Raw genomic sequence first — 16,582 nt, forward strand, 5'->3', positions numbered from 1 at the left:
AGGGAATGAGCAATGCCGGGCCAAAGTAATAAGTCTATGTTGATGGGATTTAAGTATCATTAAGTAAACTGTTTAGATGTGTGGGGAGGTTTCACTCACCTAAGGCCTCTTAAATCACACCTTGTGACTGCCAACTACTCTGCCCAGTAGCTTCTGCTTTACGCTTGTGGGGAGGGCCAAATTTCCTCTCTGCCCCAATCAGCCTACCTTTCAATATTCAACACCTTCTCCTTACTCCACCCTCCTTCCACCATATCACCATACCTGTGGTTTATGAGAATCTTCCTAATCAATCCTGGGTTGAACAGAGAGCACTCAACAATAATAATAATAAAAAAAAGACTATACTCGTCAAATAAATTAAGTACTTGAACTGTACATTTCTTAACATTCAGAGTAAAGCTGCTTCCTTCTGTAGTGTGTCCATACACACAGATTGTCCAGAATCACGTAGGCAACCAGATAGAATGTGGACTTCAAAGAAACAGTGGTCTTATCATTCTTTACAAGAAGTTAATTAGCTCCTCTCCTACAGAACACTACTAAGACTATGATTGGTAGCGTTTCAACTCCTGCTCAGCTGTAAGTCATAATTAATAATTAGGCTATTTCTCTGGTAACTGTTATTCCGTGACTACTGGGCACTCGCATCTCATTAATGATTGTTTTACGTTACCAAGGGCAGGCATTTTTCCAGTGACCCTCAGGCTTCCACTGGAAGTTTTAGCTGGGTCTAATCTCTATGAGTCTCCACCAAACATACTGCCCTCCCCATTCCCACACTGTTATCCAAATGAAATTAGGTTAAAGGAACAGAAAAGTCACAAAAGGGCGGAGTAGAGTTTATGGATCAATTGCATGTATATTTGTCAAGCAACAGTTTTTCTTTTTAAGCACTCACTGGATCATTACATTTCTTACCTCCTTTGGGCTGCCTCCCTCAGTTATTTCTCAGTCTGCCAGAAATTGAGTGTTCCCTAAAGTATAGGACTCTTGATAATGGCCCTGATTCACTCCACTTTAGGGATGGTGCTTCCTGGACGGTGTATTATTTGTAATATGTGCAGAGTCCCTGATATCAGCAGTTTTGTGTTTAATAGATGGATGTGAGACTGCTTCACCTTTTAACAGTCTGTAAAGTCCCATATTAATATTAGTTAATATTAATTATTATTATTTAGTGGGGAAAGTCAATATCTTCTTTAGTTTAAACCACAGCTGCCTTGGAAATGCATGATAATTTCCCTAATCCACTTTTGTTCTTGGCCCAGATGATAAACAATATTCATGATCTAAAATGTACAGAGAATTTATTCATAGCCTTGACATATTTTTCCTTGAACTGTTTAAATATCAACATAGTCCAAACAAAGCCTGCCAGGAAAGTAATTGATTCATATTCATTTCTGTTCGTGACCTCCCATAGAAAGAAATTAAAGAGTGCATAAGTATAAAGAACAGATAGAAACAGGCAAAAGTTCAGCAAACTGCTGTGAATACGGTGATGAAATTACATATATTTTGGGGTTTTCTCTGTACCTATTTCCATAATGTAGTTACACAATGACTTTTGGCATCTTTTAGAGGAAGACGTACGCTTATTTCAATTTCTTCCTCAGCTGCAGGAATGGCAAATATATGGTACATATGTTGCCACTCCCCAGTCCCACAGTCATAGCAGACAGTGCTAGTCAATCTTGGCACTCTTTATTACAGAATTTGGAAGTAATCCCATAATTATTTGCAATCCAGCCATTCTACACAGCTATGTGAATAGATCAGAGTGGTCACTGAGATGAAAGTCATTTGTCATTCTTGTTCTAACCTTAAGAGGTCATACCGTGTCTTAGTCAAGGATCAGTGGTGGCAAGGAGCAGAAACTCATTCAAGTACCTTAAGAAAGGGAAATTTGTTATAAGAATACAACAGACAATATTACAGATGTCTGGGCTATGAAGTACAGCCATGCTACAGAGTGATTGAAATTAGAATTGGCGAGCAAAACTGAGGTCGCTTGCTCTTTCTCTCAATGACCATGTAGTGTCTCTCTTCTATGCTTCTCTCCGTCTCCTCTTTCTTTTAACTGTCATATTCTTTCTACCTAATATGCCTTCCCAGCCCAACTCTGTATGTTATTTAATTCAAGCATCCACATAGTTCTCTTACTAGATTCTCTGTGTCTCTTATTGAAAATTCTCAAGGAACCAAATCTGATGGCCAACTAATTTATGGGCTTCTGGGAGGTGACTTGTTTGCTTTTGCTTCAACTGGGGTTAGGGAAGTAGAATCACATTATATGTGTTCACATGTATTCTCTTATTTGTCCTTCCTGAGTAGGGTTGCCAGGTAAAATACAGGAGGCCCAATTAAATTTAAATTTCAGGTAAACTATGACTATTCTTTGACATATGCATATGAAAAAAAATTATTCATTGTTTATGTTAAATTCAAACTTAACTGGGCATTCTGTATTTTTATTTGCTAAATCTGGCAACCCTATCCCTGAGTCCTCTCTTGGACTACCCTTTAAGCTGGTACAGTGAAATTTTTTCTAGTAGTCAATAGCTGTTACCCTTAGAGTGTGCGTAAAAATCCTAAACTAAAATATCTCTGACTAGCAGAGATTCAGTGTGGCCACAGCGATAGTCCAAGTTTAGAATATTGCATGTTTTACTATTATTGGCTCTATTTTTGAAGACGTGATTTTTCCTTCCAGACTGATTTTAGTAGAAACTTTTTTTCGAGTGGACTGTTTTCCACAGAATAGAAGCTGTTTGGGGTCAGAGTCTAACTAATGTTAATTCTATGTACATTACTCAGTAGGGTGTTTGGAGCACCATGAGTATATAACAAATGTCACATTTGCAAAAAGTAACTTTCCTGAAAGAGTTTCTCCAAAAGAAGTTATAGTGGTGTTGACTGGGGCTTGTAGCTCCTGGGTGGGATTTGTTTAGGGTTTTCCAAGCCACTCATTTCTCTTCAGTAACCAAATCAAAAAGAAAATACTGATTACAAAGGACTGATTTATTCATTAATAGCTGGCCACGAACCAATAACCAAACACAGAGTGCTGTTAAGAAAGAGATTGTGAATGCAGCTTAGACTTCCTAATTAAGAAGGGGGCCTCCAACTTTCCACTCAAATTGTAATCTTGGGACCAGTCTGCATATTCATGTGTGGAGAGAGAGAGATGAGAGAGAAAGAGAGAGAGAAAGACAGACAGATGACTAGAGTTTTAAAACAGACTCCAGTCACTTACGCAACTGGCAAAGTGAATGAGGACCACAGGGCTGCCTCACATACCCAGTCACAGGTTGTCCAGAGAGCATGCCAAACACGAGTCACCCTTCAAGGCAGTGACCTTACCCACTAGTGACGTGTGACCTAATACACAGTAAACTCTGTACAATCTTAATCTCCTGTGAGGAAGAGTCAGTGAAAGGGATGGAGTGTGAAAGGACACTTCCTCCCTAGCACTCCCTCTTATTTTTTTATTATTTGATCTTAGCTGTTTTTAAGGCAATAGCCAACTTCACCTAGTATATTAGTTTCCTAGGACTGCCACAACAGAGCTGGAACAGCGGACATTTATTATTTCACAGTTCTGAAGGCTAGAAGTCTGAGATCAAGGTGTTGATAGGGCCATGACCCTCCCTGAAAGCATTAGGGAAGGATCTTTGCCAGGCCTCCCTCCTTAGTTTCAGGTGGTTCCTTTGCTTGTGGCAGCATAATGCCAGTCTTCACATGCCGTTCTCTTTATTTGCTTGTCTGGGTCCAACTTTCCCCTTTTTATAACAACACCGGTAATATTGGATTAGGAGCCCACTCTACTATGGTATGACTACATCTTAACTAATTATATCTGCAATGACCTTATTTCCAAATAAAGTCGTATTCTGAGGTCCTGGATGTTAGGACTTCAACATATGAATTTGTGTGAGAGGGCACACAGTTTGAGCCATAATACCAAGCTATTCCATCATTCTTAAACCACATATCCCTTGTAGCATCTCCTGGATTTGTTTCTCCTCTTATTTGAGTACTTCTTACAAAAGTGTTTCAGTGTGGATGTTTGTGTGGCAGACCTTCTGAGGCCTTATGTGCTTGCATACTACTTGATCCTTATTACCTGTGGTACAACAGAGGTGTAAAACAAAACGTGAGCTTTAGAAAAGGAAACTAAACAACAAAATCTGGCACATGTATAGGACTAATGGGATGTCATGGTCGCACAAAACGTATTTTTCTCCCTCCAGTCCAGCATCCAGCACCTAGTTAATGAATAGGGGAGGTGTTCTGTGGGAGGCTGTCTATAACATAAAAGTGGGTTAAAGCTCTAGAGTACCATAAATCTCTATTTTAGACTTTTATAGTTTAGTGCATGGTGACAGTAATGAAAAAAGAAAAGTGGCTTGAAAGAATACGGTAATCTGGACTGGTTTGCTGAGATCCACTGGCGTATGGGTCCTGAAATAGCTTACCCCCCATCACTTTAATTTTTTAAGTGACTATGTAATGTGTTCTTATTGTTTCCTATAGTAACCTCAAGAGATCAGCATAGAAAGCTTTATTTTTGACAATTCCACTCTTTATTGCTATTCTTTCAGTGAAACTAAGGTTTATAAAAGAGACTTGTTTACACAACAGTGATATATTCCCTTTTTGAAAAAATATCACTTTCAGAAATTGATTGCCTCTATTGCTGATAGTCTGTAATATCTGCCATTAGTGCTGTAGGTACTTTAGAATTTTATTTAATGTTGCTGTCAATGTCTTTATATTTATTTAGATCAATGTGTGGAAATTAAAGGTATGAAGCTCAGTCACATTCTTGTGTTCTAATTTTTAGCCATGCAATTTGACATTGATTTTCTTATTTTGCAAAATAGCAGAGAAAGTTTATATATGATAGATACAATCCACTTTCCATATTTCCAGGACTAATTATTCCAGCCATTGGTTACCATAGGCCTTTGTTTCTTCTTTTCTTCTTTGCAGTTACCTGCCTTTTGGTCATTTCAGTACAATATTAAAAAATAGCCCAGGGGCCAGCCCCGTGGCCGAGTGGTTAAGTTCACGCACTCTGCTTCAGTGGCCCAGGGTTCACTGGTTCGGATCCTGGGTGTGGACCTAGCACTGTTCATCAAGCCATGCTGAGGCGGCATCCCACGCAGCAGAGCCAGAAGGACCTACAACTAGAATATATGACTAGGTACCGGGGTGCTTTGGGGAGAAGAAAAAAAAAGATGATTGGCAACAGGTTTTAGCTCAGGGCCAATCGTTAAAAAAAAATAACCCATTTTGCTTGGAAAATAGGTGACTAAGGGAAGAGATTGATGATAGAGTATATATGAATTTTTTATTGTCAGCAAATTTCTACTATTCAGAGAAAAATGGCTATATTGTTCCTGTGTTTTATTTTGTAAAGTAAAATACTTACATATGACAGATTTATGGCAATTTATTTCTTCATCTCCTTCAACAGTCTTTACAATGTGTTGTTTTGATTCAGGCATATAAGGGGATAATTCTAAACAAGTAGAACTATCTGAAAGTTCTTAGATGTAAGCTATAATTAGCCCTTGCTTGTTTCAAAGATGGCTTTCTGTGTATTATATAAATAATTGCAAAACTAATTAATCATGCTTAACCCTTGTTTTCTTAGGGTGCAGCAGCACAGGAATAATTGAGGGTTGTATATGGGCTACAATTAAGAAGATATTTGGCTGAAGCTCCCACAGAGCTTTTTTTTTTTTTAAGATTGGTACCTGAGATAACAACTGTTGCTAATCATCTTCTTTTTCTTTCTTCCCAAAGCCCCCCAGTACATAGTTGTATATTCTAGTCGTGAGTGCCTCTGGTTGTGCTATGTGGGACCCCGGCTCAGCATGGCCTGACGAGGGGTGCTATGTCCGTGCCCAGGATCTGAACTGGCGAAACCCCGGGCCGCTGAAGCCAAGTGCGCCAACTTAACCACTTGGCCACAGGGCTGGCGCCTCCCACAGAGCTTTTTTCCTGCTTCTATTTCCCTTCCTTTGCTGCTTCTAATTCTTAGGGATTATGCACTGTGTAATTACAAGTAATTACAAGTCTCTGGCTTCAAAATGGGAAAGAAAATAGAGCCTAGATTATTTGTCTTTGCCTACCAAGACATGGGTTGAATTTAAACTGAAAACCATACAATTTCAACTTTTGCTATTTTCTAGGCTACTGACAGCTCAGATTAACTCCAAAATCATCCTACAGTATGAAGCCAGATTAGCCAATTAAACTGTAACTTTGGTTTAAAAAAATTAGTCTTAGATGCTGTCAAATGCTGATCAACATCATCTGAATAAAGCGACTGTAAAAACAATTAGGAGATGGATGGGGAAATTTGAATACTGACTGGATAATTGCTATTAAGGAATTATTGTTAACTTTTATGTAAAATAATGGTATTGTGTTTATGTATTTTTAAAAGTCATTATCTTTTAGAGATATAAATGGGAAGGGGAATGGATAAGAGTATAAATGAAACAAGATTGCCCATGTAGTGATAATTGTTGAATCTGAGCAAGGCTCTTATGAGCGTTCATTGCACTACTTGCTCTACCTTTGTATATGTTCGTAGTTTTTTCATGGTAAACAGTTTAAAAATTTGATTGGGGGGCCAGCCCCATGGTCGAGTGATTAAGTTCCCGCGCTCTGCTTCGGCAGCCCAGGGTTTCGCCGGCTTGAATCCTGGGCACAGACATGGCACCGCTCATCAGGCCATACTGAGGTGGCATCCCATATGCCACAACTAGAAGGACCCACAACTGAAGGTGCACAACTATGTACAGGGGGGCTTTGGGAGAAAAAGGAAAAATAAAAAAAAATCTTTAAAAATTTGATTAGGACTTTTGCTTCTATTTGTTAATTTTAAAAAGACCAGGCTTTTCTAACCCAGAATAATTCCCTTTACAGTTTGTCTTTTAAATAAGGGTAATACCAATAAGAAATCAAGTCTGTAGCTCCCACAATGCTTTTTAAATGCATATAACATCTTTTAAAAGTTTTATACTTAAGCAGCTACTTGGGGCCATCTGTGAATTTTATGATGACCTTATGGATACAGACCCCACTAGGGGACCACCAATAGAGGCAGAGGCCCTGAAGGAGTCAGATCTGAATGAACATCTGATATCTTTATATGCCCCTGGTAGGTTGGGAGAATGGCACAGACTGATTAAAAGTTAAGTAGGGATTTTGTTCATATCAATGGATTGAATGGTCTGTGAATAAACAAGCGCTTTAGAAGCTGGTAGAAAGAAGGCAGTACAGGATAATGAAAGTTGAGCATAAGCCAATCATGGATTCATATCTCGATTCAATCAATTACTAGTGTGATCTTACTGTATGTTACAGAGCCTCAGTTAACTCATATAACCCTCCGTATAATGAGGGACTGTTGGGGATTAAATAGATTATGTGAAGTGTGAGGAAAGGGTTAACACAGCAGGTCTGATTGTTTAGTCCTTGTGTGTCTTCAAGGGAACTTGGAACCGTGATTGGCCATTGGCCCACCCCTGGGAATGTGGCCCTCAGAATGTTCCTATGAAAATAGTTGGTGGTTATGTTTTGTACACCTGGAGCGATGGACCATGCCATATCAGCTTGTCAGGATTGCTTTGCACAAACATCAACATTGATGATGTATATCTGTTTTCATTGTTCACATCCCGAGTTTCAGGTGCCATGGCTGGTCGTGTAGCATGATAGAGCTATGTGACAAGTTCTCAATAAAAGCCTCAGACCCAGAGACTTGAACAGGCTTCTGTGGGTAGAGACATTCTGCACATGCCCCTCTAGTTTGTTGCTAGAAAGAAATCATGTCCTGGGTGGCCCTAGGTGGAGAAGTACTCGAAAGTGTGTGCCTGACCTATCTGGTTTCCTCCTGATACATATCTTTTTCCTGTTGCTCTTGGTCTGTATATTTTTGCTCTAATAAACTTTAGCCCCGAGTATAACCTGCTATTGAGTCTTGTGAGTCCTTTTAGTGAATCAACAAACTTGGTGGCCTTTGGACCTGTAAGACATAAAGGGACTAGTACAATGCCTGACAAACAGTACACATTCAATACACGCTAGCTATTCACATTTAACTTATGCCTGCTAGATGTTATAGGGGACTACCTTCACTGTACTAGAATATAGTCTGGGAATCCAGGACTTTGCCTGCTTTTCTCAACCATGTCCTTAGAAGCAAGCAAAGGCAATGTCTCTTCAGTGGGGAAGTTAGAACATATAACTCCAGGGTTCTCCCGTGGCCTCCCACCCTGCCGATTCAGAGTAGGGATGTACCATGTGGGGAAAATGAGTAGATGATCCGACCTCCAACTGGGACATTTTGAGAATGGACAACAGGGCAAACTCTTTTACCATTTTGAAGGGTAACAAAAAGAACGAAAAGCCTTGTTGAGAGTTACGAAGACTAGAACACTTAGACTAATATCATGGAGCTCCAGGTGTGGGTGCTAGAGGCTGGACCCTCACTTTAGGTAGCAATCGTAGGAGGCAGTGGTGTTAGAAATGACTATCAGGAGTTTCTCCAACTCAGCCAGAACCAAGCACACAGAGCCATTTCCACCTAGCACTGGGTACTACAGAAAGACAGTCTTAAACAGTGAGGATTGTATGTAAACATTAAAAAATAAATTTAATTGGGTTGGGACTTCAATTGAAGGCTGATCCAAGGGAAGGAGGAGAGCACGGTACCCATATTGCAATCCTTTCTAGATTTGTGTGTGCATATGTGTTTATGGTTCCTGTCCAAGTGATCGGAACTAAGTAAGATACATCAAAAGAGTCTTATGCCTCTAAAATGCCATAATAATTACAATAAAATCATTTGTTATGTCATGCATTTAATTACTGTTTTTCAAATAAATTGCCTCCAAGATGGATAGGACTAATCTCAATAGTGATCGCAAGTGGATTTTCCTTCTATCATTGTCTTAAAGGATGGTGAGCATAAAATAGTTGGTATAAGTTTGCTTCTTCACAGGTGGTTTTTATTTTTATTGAGCCCTTAATTATTTTGGGTGCCTTTAGAGATGACTTCATTGTGCTATGTTGCAAATAATGGTTATCTCCCTCTCACTGTCATCTCTGTCATCCGTCATCCTATCACTGTCACTCACACTGTCACAGAATGCATTGTCTCTGGAATCTACCTTATGAAAGGACTTGGAAAAAGGCTTCACTTCTCTTGGAAAAGGTGTATTTTGAGCAATTTTCTCCTTTGCCTCAGAAATATCATTGACCAAAGGCTCAGAAAAAGTTCCACAAACAAGGCGTTTTTCCTTATACCATTGAAAAGGCTTGACTAGTTGAGGCCTAGATAATATGTCTGCTCTACCTGTACTACCTGACCTTTTTAGATTAGGATATCTGGGACACTTGGTCACTTTCTGTAAACCAAATGGCTTGGGTGGCAAGATTTCATTTTGTGGATGGGATAGACAAGGTGGCTTGGCTGGCCTGACTGTGCATTGTAGACTGGCTGGAAAAGGTGGCCTGACTGCCTTATTTGGATAGGATGAACCGACTTGACTGACTAGCTTATGGGCGTGAGCTAGCTTATGTGACTTTTCTGGATGGCATGTTCTACATGACTTTTTCAGGGGAGGTGGCCTGAATATGTGTCCTGTACTTGATGACTTAGATGACTTTCGTCGACTTGATGGCCTGATTAACGTTTCTGCACTAGATGACATGGATGACCTTTCTGGACTCGAGGTCCTGATTGGCTTTTCTGCACTGGATAGCATGGATGACTTTTTTAGACTTGAGGGCCCAGATAAGTTTTCTGTACTGGGTAGCATGGGTTGTTTTTCTGCGCTGCATGGACTGGCTGTCTTGGATTCACGGAATGATAATTTGGATGACCTAGATGACTTGGCTGCTACACCTTTTTTCTTGACCCTGAAAACATAGAAAATTTGAAGTATGAAAATTTGAGGTAAAAGAGTACTGTTGCTATCACCAGAAAACACAGGCTACTGTGTCAGTTTAGACTTTTGGTCTTTTTTTGGCTGTAGTAGGAAAATTGAACACAGTAGGCATTGGAGTGTGGTAAAAGCCATGACTCAGGATACAGGTATGAACTTATATTGAATGCTTTTTCTTAAGAGTATTTTACTGTTTCAACTACATTAGATAGCCATATAGTCTACATGTGAAATGACACAAAGTGATTTCAAATTTACTGTTGAGAGAGAGGAAGAGAGAATTTCATTTATTCCAGAAATTAAACTTTTTTGGGTTTTTTTGAGGAAGATTAGCCCTGAGCTAACATCCGTCACCAATCCTCCTCTTTTTTGCTGAGGAAGACTGGCCCTGAGCTAACATCTGTGCCCATCTTCCTCTATTTTATATGTGGGACACATGCCACAGCATGGCTTGATAAGCGGTGCGTGGGTCTGCACCCGCGATCTGAACCGGCGAACCCTGAGCCACCGAAGTGGAGTGTGCAAACTCAACCACTATGCCACTGGGCCAGCCCCCAGAAGTTAAAGTTTTTATTAAAAAGTCACAAGTTGTTATACAACTGATACATAAATATCACAACTTGTCACAAGAGAAAATAAACTTTTTAGACACAGTCATTATTTTCCTATCATATTTACACCATTAAGTTATCTATCCACGCATATTTATATTCACAATATCCCTCTAAAACTAAAGGACTGGAGCACTGGTATATTTTGGTCACCAGTCCTTGGATTAGGAAATTTTTGGGAACCACTATATCAGGACCAGCCTGATCCTGCTGTATGAAAGACAGGGACTGAGATCATGAAAACAACGACAGTGAATAATTTTTCATGATATTACACCTTAAAATGGTACATATCCAAAATGTTTCATTGTCTCTGGAATGCAGGGACCCAACTCTTTCTCTCTCCCCTTCTTCATTCTCGCAATCTTATTCAGATAGTCATGCTCTCTTTCCCTAGACTCGATTTATATGAAATTAATAGCCTAGGGCTCAGCTGAACCCTGAATAAGAGACAGCTTTGGCTAAAGTTGATACTTGAGAATATTTAAGAGCTGATATCATTTAAGTGAAGGTATCCACTGACAATTGTTAGTAGCTCTTTAGCAGTCTAAAGTTAACATTAAGTAACTACAACAGCATTGAAACCTCCACTGTATGTACACACACACACATGTATACACACCTCGCATTCTTAATTCAAAGGTGTAAAACTTACCTTCCTGCTTTAGGGGCATTGTCGTTCGTAAAATAGTAATAGATAAAACAAATACAGGTAAAGGCATAAGTTATGATCATAACACTAATTGTGATAATGAGTAGATGTTTCCTAAAGTTGTCCATTTTGGTCTCCGTTGATTCAGGGTGCTTAGCTCCTGTCAAAGAGATTGTATCACCAGAAAATATGTTAGGTAACCGAATTTTCTTACATTTTGATAGTGGTTTGCCACTATAGGTCAAAATCAAGTCTCTTCCTCAGTGATTCTGTTTAAGCATGATGAGTGTTCTGCTGTCATTTTCTTCCCTCTGTCATGTCCCCAGCCACAATCTAGAAGCCAAATCTCGGAGGCATCTCTGGCTAATCAGTATAATTCCCTGGGTTACCACTGCATCGTGGCTTGCTCACCCCATTACCTAGGTTTTTAAGTGTGTGGATGTCTTGTGTGTGTGAATGCACTTGAGTGTTAATGTGTGTGTGTGAATGTGTATAGTAGAAAAGGGGATAGGACAAGAAAAATCCTTCGTTGAAACCTACTATGTTTTGAGTATCATGCCAGATTTGTTCACATAGTATTATCTAGTTTGGTTGGGTGTGGGGGTTGGTGGATTGGATGAGGAAGGGGAAAGAAGGGGGACAATATGTCTGCACTTGTTATGCTTCTATGTTGCTTGGATTTTTCACACAAGTAAAACTCTCAGATGTTGTCCTAGAAATTCTTGAAGACCTACTAATGGTAACATCCAAGAAACAGATATCTTAAATACAACTAGCTTGTTTAATTAAGTGCTTGAATGCATAATGTAATAGATCATAATTTCTGAGTCAAGGTTAGGCACATACCTGTCGTAGAAGATCCATCACTTTGGTTTGTATTTAAACAACTATTTGTCCAAATGGACAACAGTAAGACAAAAATAAAAAGATTCATGTCCAGAGCTTCATTCAAATGTTTCTTCTGCCAAGGAAACTACTGTATTTCATGTGGTTCAGTCTGTTCTAGGGGTTTATGACATCACCATTTGCATCATATTCTGACAACATAGTGTCACCATGGGGATGCATGAGCTTCATTGTACAAATATTACCAAATGACTTTAATCATTTATTTCTCCTTCACATCAAATATGCTATCAAATTTAAATCAAGAAGACTGCAGCATTATTAAGCACAGAGAGAAGTATTTAGAGAAGATAGGGAAAATGGGATAGCTCTAGATACGGAACAAGTATTCTCTTTATTAAATAGTAAGGAGGCACTTTGCAACCTTCTGGTAGTTCTTAAATGTTGTAGGGATTAAATCATTGTGGGGTATAAATATGTAGGAATTTTTTTAAATAAAATTAAGATTTTGAATAGTCCCTCAATCTTTTTTTTTTTTTTTAGGAAGATTAGCCCTGAGCTAACATCTGCTGCCAATCCTCCTCTTTTTGCTGAGGAAGACTGGCCCTGAGCTAAGATCGGTGCCCACCTTCCTCTACTTTATATGTGGGATACCTACCACAGCATGGCTTGCCAAGCAGTGCCATGTCCGCACCCGAGATCTGAACTGGTGAACCCGGGGCCACCAAAGCGGAACGTGTGCACTTAACTGCTGAGCCACCGGGCTGGCCCCCCCACTCACTTTTTTTATTGAGCTACCTCTGACTATCAGGCTGAAGTTCAGTCCAATCATTCATTTATTCAACAAACATTTATGGAGTATTCCTATATGCCAGACATCATGCTTAATGCTGTAGATCCCAAAATAACCAAGATAAAAATCCCTGCACTCCTGTAACTTATTTTCATGTAGGAAATACAAGTAATTACAAGATAGTGTGAAGTGGGCTATATTAACACTAAGCACAGTGTTTGAGAAGAGAACCATCATTCTAACAATGATTGGAAAGAATGGATTAGAAGGGAGCTAAGTCTGTTGGTGAGGAGATCACTTAGAGAGAAGAGAGAAGATGGTTACTGAAATTGAGGTATTGAGGATGGAGATAAATGGATGAATTTTAAGAAATATTAAAGAGGTTGAATTGACATGATTCTTGATTGTTTCTTAGAGTGAAGGAAAGGGAAAAGTCAATGGTAGCTCAGAATTCTGGTTTGGACAACTGAGTGGCTATTGGTCCTGTTCATGGAGACAGAGGACACAGGAGAAGTTGCAGCTTTGAGAATGGGGGTAGTAGAAGTTGATGAGTTCAATGTGGGTCATGTTGAGCTTAAGGTTCTCATGAGATATCCAAGTATACATATCCAGAAGCCAATTAAGTATATGGATTTGGAGTCCAGAAGATGGATTCAGGCTGGGAGTCATCAGCATCTAGAACAGGGCTTCTTAACACTTTTTGTGCCATTGGCAGTCTGGTCAGTCTGGACCTCATCTCAGAATAATATTTTTAAATATACAAAATGAAATGCATAGCATTACAAAAGAAACAAAATATACTGAAATAGAGTTATCAAATACAAAAATGGTGATCTCGTAATATATGTAATTATTGATTAATTAAAGAGATCTAGCAGTGAATCTACTAACTGCTATAAACTGAAATAATAAGCATAAACAATATTTTGAGGTATCTGAAAGAACTGTAGTATTATGAAAACATATATGATTTCTAATAATGACAAAGCCACAGACACTGGTTATACTACTGTGGCTTTTTGTCTGCATTCATAATTGGGACAAATAATAAATTTTTATTAGAGATTACTGAAAATAAAAATCTGTTTTTATCCATTCAAGTTTGCAAATTGTCTGAATTTGATTCATGTACCAAAGTCAGAAACCCCACCTGGAAGCTAATTGAAGCCCATGAGAATGGATATCATCCACCCAAGGAGAGAGAGTAGAGAGGGAAAAGTGCCCAGGGCCAAATCCCTAGGAACCCCAACATTTAGAAACTGAATAAAGGAAGCTGATCTAGCAAAGAAAATCAAGAAGTGCCAGAGAGGTAGGAAGGAAAACCAGGAAAATGTGAGGTCCTGGAAACCATGGGAAGAGAGTTTTTCAAAGCACAGGGAGTAGTCAACAGTGACAAATACTGCTAAATGTCTGAGACAGATAAGGAATGAAGAGAAGTTAAAATGTATTTAATAACGAAAAGGTCATTAATGATCTAGGCAAGAGCACTGTTTCCGTGGAAAAGTAGAGACAGAGGTCAGATTTCAATGGGTTGAAGAGTTATTGAGAACTGAGGAAGTGAAGTCAGCTGGTGTAGACAATTCTTTCAAGTTTGACTGCAAAGGGGAAAAATAGGGTGCTTGCTGGAGGGGTATGGTGGACCTAGGTAGGACATTTTGTAAGATGGAAAAAGACTAGCTCAATTAAAAGTTGATAGGAAAGAGCTAGTATGGGGGAAGATATTGAAGACGCAGAAAAGAGTGGGAATAAATGAAAGAGCCAGGCTCCTTAGGGGACAGGAGAATGTGATAGTCAGAACATCACTCGTCCCAGTGGATAGAAGTGCAGATCAAAAAGTCAGAATCTGGGGCTGGCCCCGTGGCCGGGTGGTTAGGTTTGCGCGCTCAGCTGCTGGCGGCCCAGTGTTTCATTGGTTCGAATCCTGGGTGCGGACATGGCACTGCTCATCAAGCCATGCTGAGGCAGCATCCCACATGCCACAACTAGAAGGACCCACAATGAAGAATATACAACTATGTACTGGGGGGCTTTGGGGAGAAAAAGGAAAAAAATAAAATCTTAAAAAAAAAAGTCAGAATCTGATACAGAGGCATTCAAGATGCGAGTGGGGATGGAAATAAGGAGTTGAGGGCAGAAATTTGAAAAATGTCTATCTGATGGCTTCTATTTTCCTAGTGAATGAAGAGGGGAAGCCATCCTTTGAGAAGGGGAGGAACAGAGGTTTGAGGACAGCGGGGAAGGTTTGGAATAGATGCTGTTGAAAATGGAAAGACTGTAGAAACTATCTGATATGATATGGTTGGGAGTTTTGCCCTTTCTCTGGCTTATGAGAAAAGTATGTTTCCCTTTAATGATAAAGCTATTCTATGGTAGTTGATGTGTTTATTTGGTTAAAAAATTAATCATCATAATGAATGCTACTTGGGAAGTAAATGTTAATCAGGGCTGCTACATAACATAGCATTCACCTTTCTGAAGAGTTTTCCTTTAAAACCATTCTCTGTGGATACGTGACTAATGGACCAGTACATACTGTTCAAGACACTGACTCGTCTCAGAGTTCTGACACCTAGGTCCCTAAAGCAGGGGGATGTCAATGTACAAAAACAGAAACCAGTTTAGAAGGCAAAGTGTTTATTTGAGATCAAAGAATTGCAATTCGGGGAGCACAGATTCAGGTAGAAATCCAAATACAGGAGATGGGCTTAGGGTTTCTATGGGAGAAAGCGAGGATGAGGTGAGTTGTATTAAAGAAGAATTCATTAGTGCTGGATAAGGTAAGGCTAGGTTTGTACTTCATAAATTGGTTTGAGATTCGATCATCAAGAAAAAGGCTAGACTTGTACTTCATTGATTGGTTAGCAATCCAGTCACCAGCAAAGTCCAGTTTCATCAGTCCTTATAAACAGGGTATTCCTGTCCTTACTGACTTCTTGGAATCTTGGCGTTTTATTCCAATTTGGAAGATAAAGAAAAGATGTGCAAGGCAATTCCTCTGAAATGGCTCTTCTGGCTCTATTTTAATATGGCTCCACTCATGTCGTCTTTCACAGGAACCACAAAACCTTTGCTTAGTAGATGCTCCAGTCTCCCTTTGCCCAGCATATCCCCTGCCTGCCCTAGTTTCAGCATCACATGTGAACAAGGGCAGCCTACCTGTGGGAAATTTCTCTGGAGAGGTGTGTGTGGCTACAGGGTTCTCTGGCATTGGGGAAAGCACAGTGCATTTCCCCAGTGGACTGGCTCTTTCAATTTTGTGTTGCATCACCAGTAAGTCATTCTTAAATATTTATTGAGGGCTTCTTATATGCCATTGGGATTTCAGTGGTAGAGATAACTGAGGTGGGGGTGGGGAACAGACATTAAATAAAAGCAAGCAGTGATAGATGTTATAAAGGTGCTAGGAGAGCCAAGAATACCAGGTTTGCCATCAGGGGGATCAGGGGATGTTTTCCTGTGGAAACAATGCTGTAACTGAGTTCTGAAAGATGAGTAGGAGTGAATTATGAAAAGAATGTCCTAGGTGGAGGAGACATGTGCAAAAGCCCTGTGGTAGGAGGGAGAACAGCAAGTTGGAGACATGAAAAGAAGATAAGAGAATTGAGACTAGAGAAGTTTGGGCCTTGTAGATCAAGTTAAGTGCATTGGACTTTATTCTAAGAATAATGGGGTACCACTGAAGAGTGTCTTGCTAGGGAGTGACATG

At 39.6% G+C, this 16,582-nt stretch overlaps 1 protein-coding gene across 1 annotated transcript; it reads right to left on the reverse strand.

The window, feature by feature from the left end:
* Nucleotides 1–8,654: 8,654 nt before the first annotated feature.
* On the reverse strand, nt 8,655–12,264 carry CXHXorf66 (chromosome X CXorf66 homolog). The gene is made up of 3 exons (XM_023633822.2): nt 12,084–12,264; nt 11,241–11,397; nt 8,655–9,948 (listed from the first exon to the last, which is right to left on the reverse strand). The coding sequence occupies exons 1-3, from the start codon at nt 12,169–12,171 to the stop codon at nt 9,084–9,086; spliced, it is 1,110 nt and encodes a 369-aa protein (XP_023489590.1). The 5' UTR covers nt 12,172–12,264; the 3' UTR covers nt 8,655–9,083.
* Between the last annotated feature and the right edge of the window lie 4,318 nt (nt 12,265–16,582).

Source organism: Equus caballus, chromosome X (assembly GCF_041296265.1).
Source record: "Equus caballus isolate H_3958 breed thoroughbred chromosome X, TB-T2T, whole genome shotgun sequence".
NCBI lineage: Eukaryota > Metazoa > Chordata > Mammalia > Perissodactyla > Equidae > Equus > Equus caballus.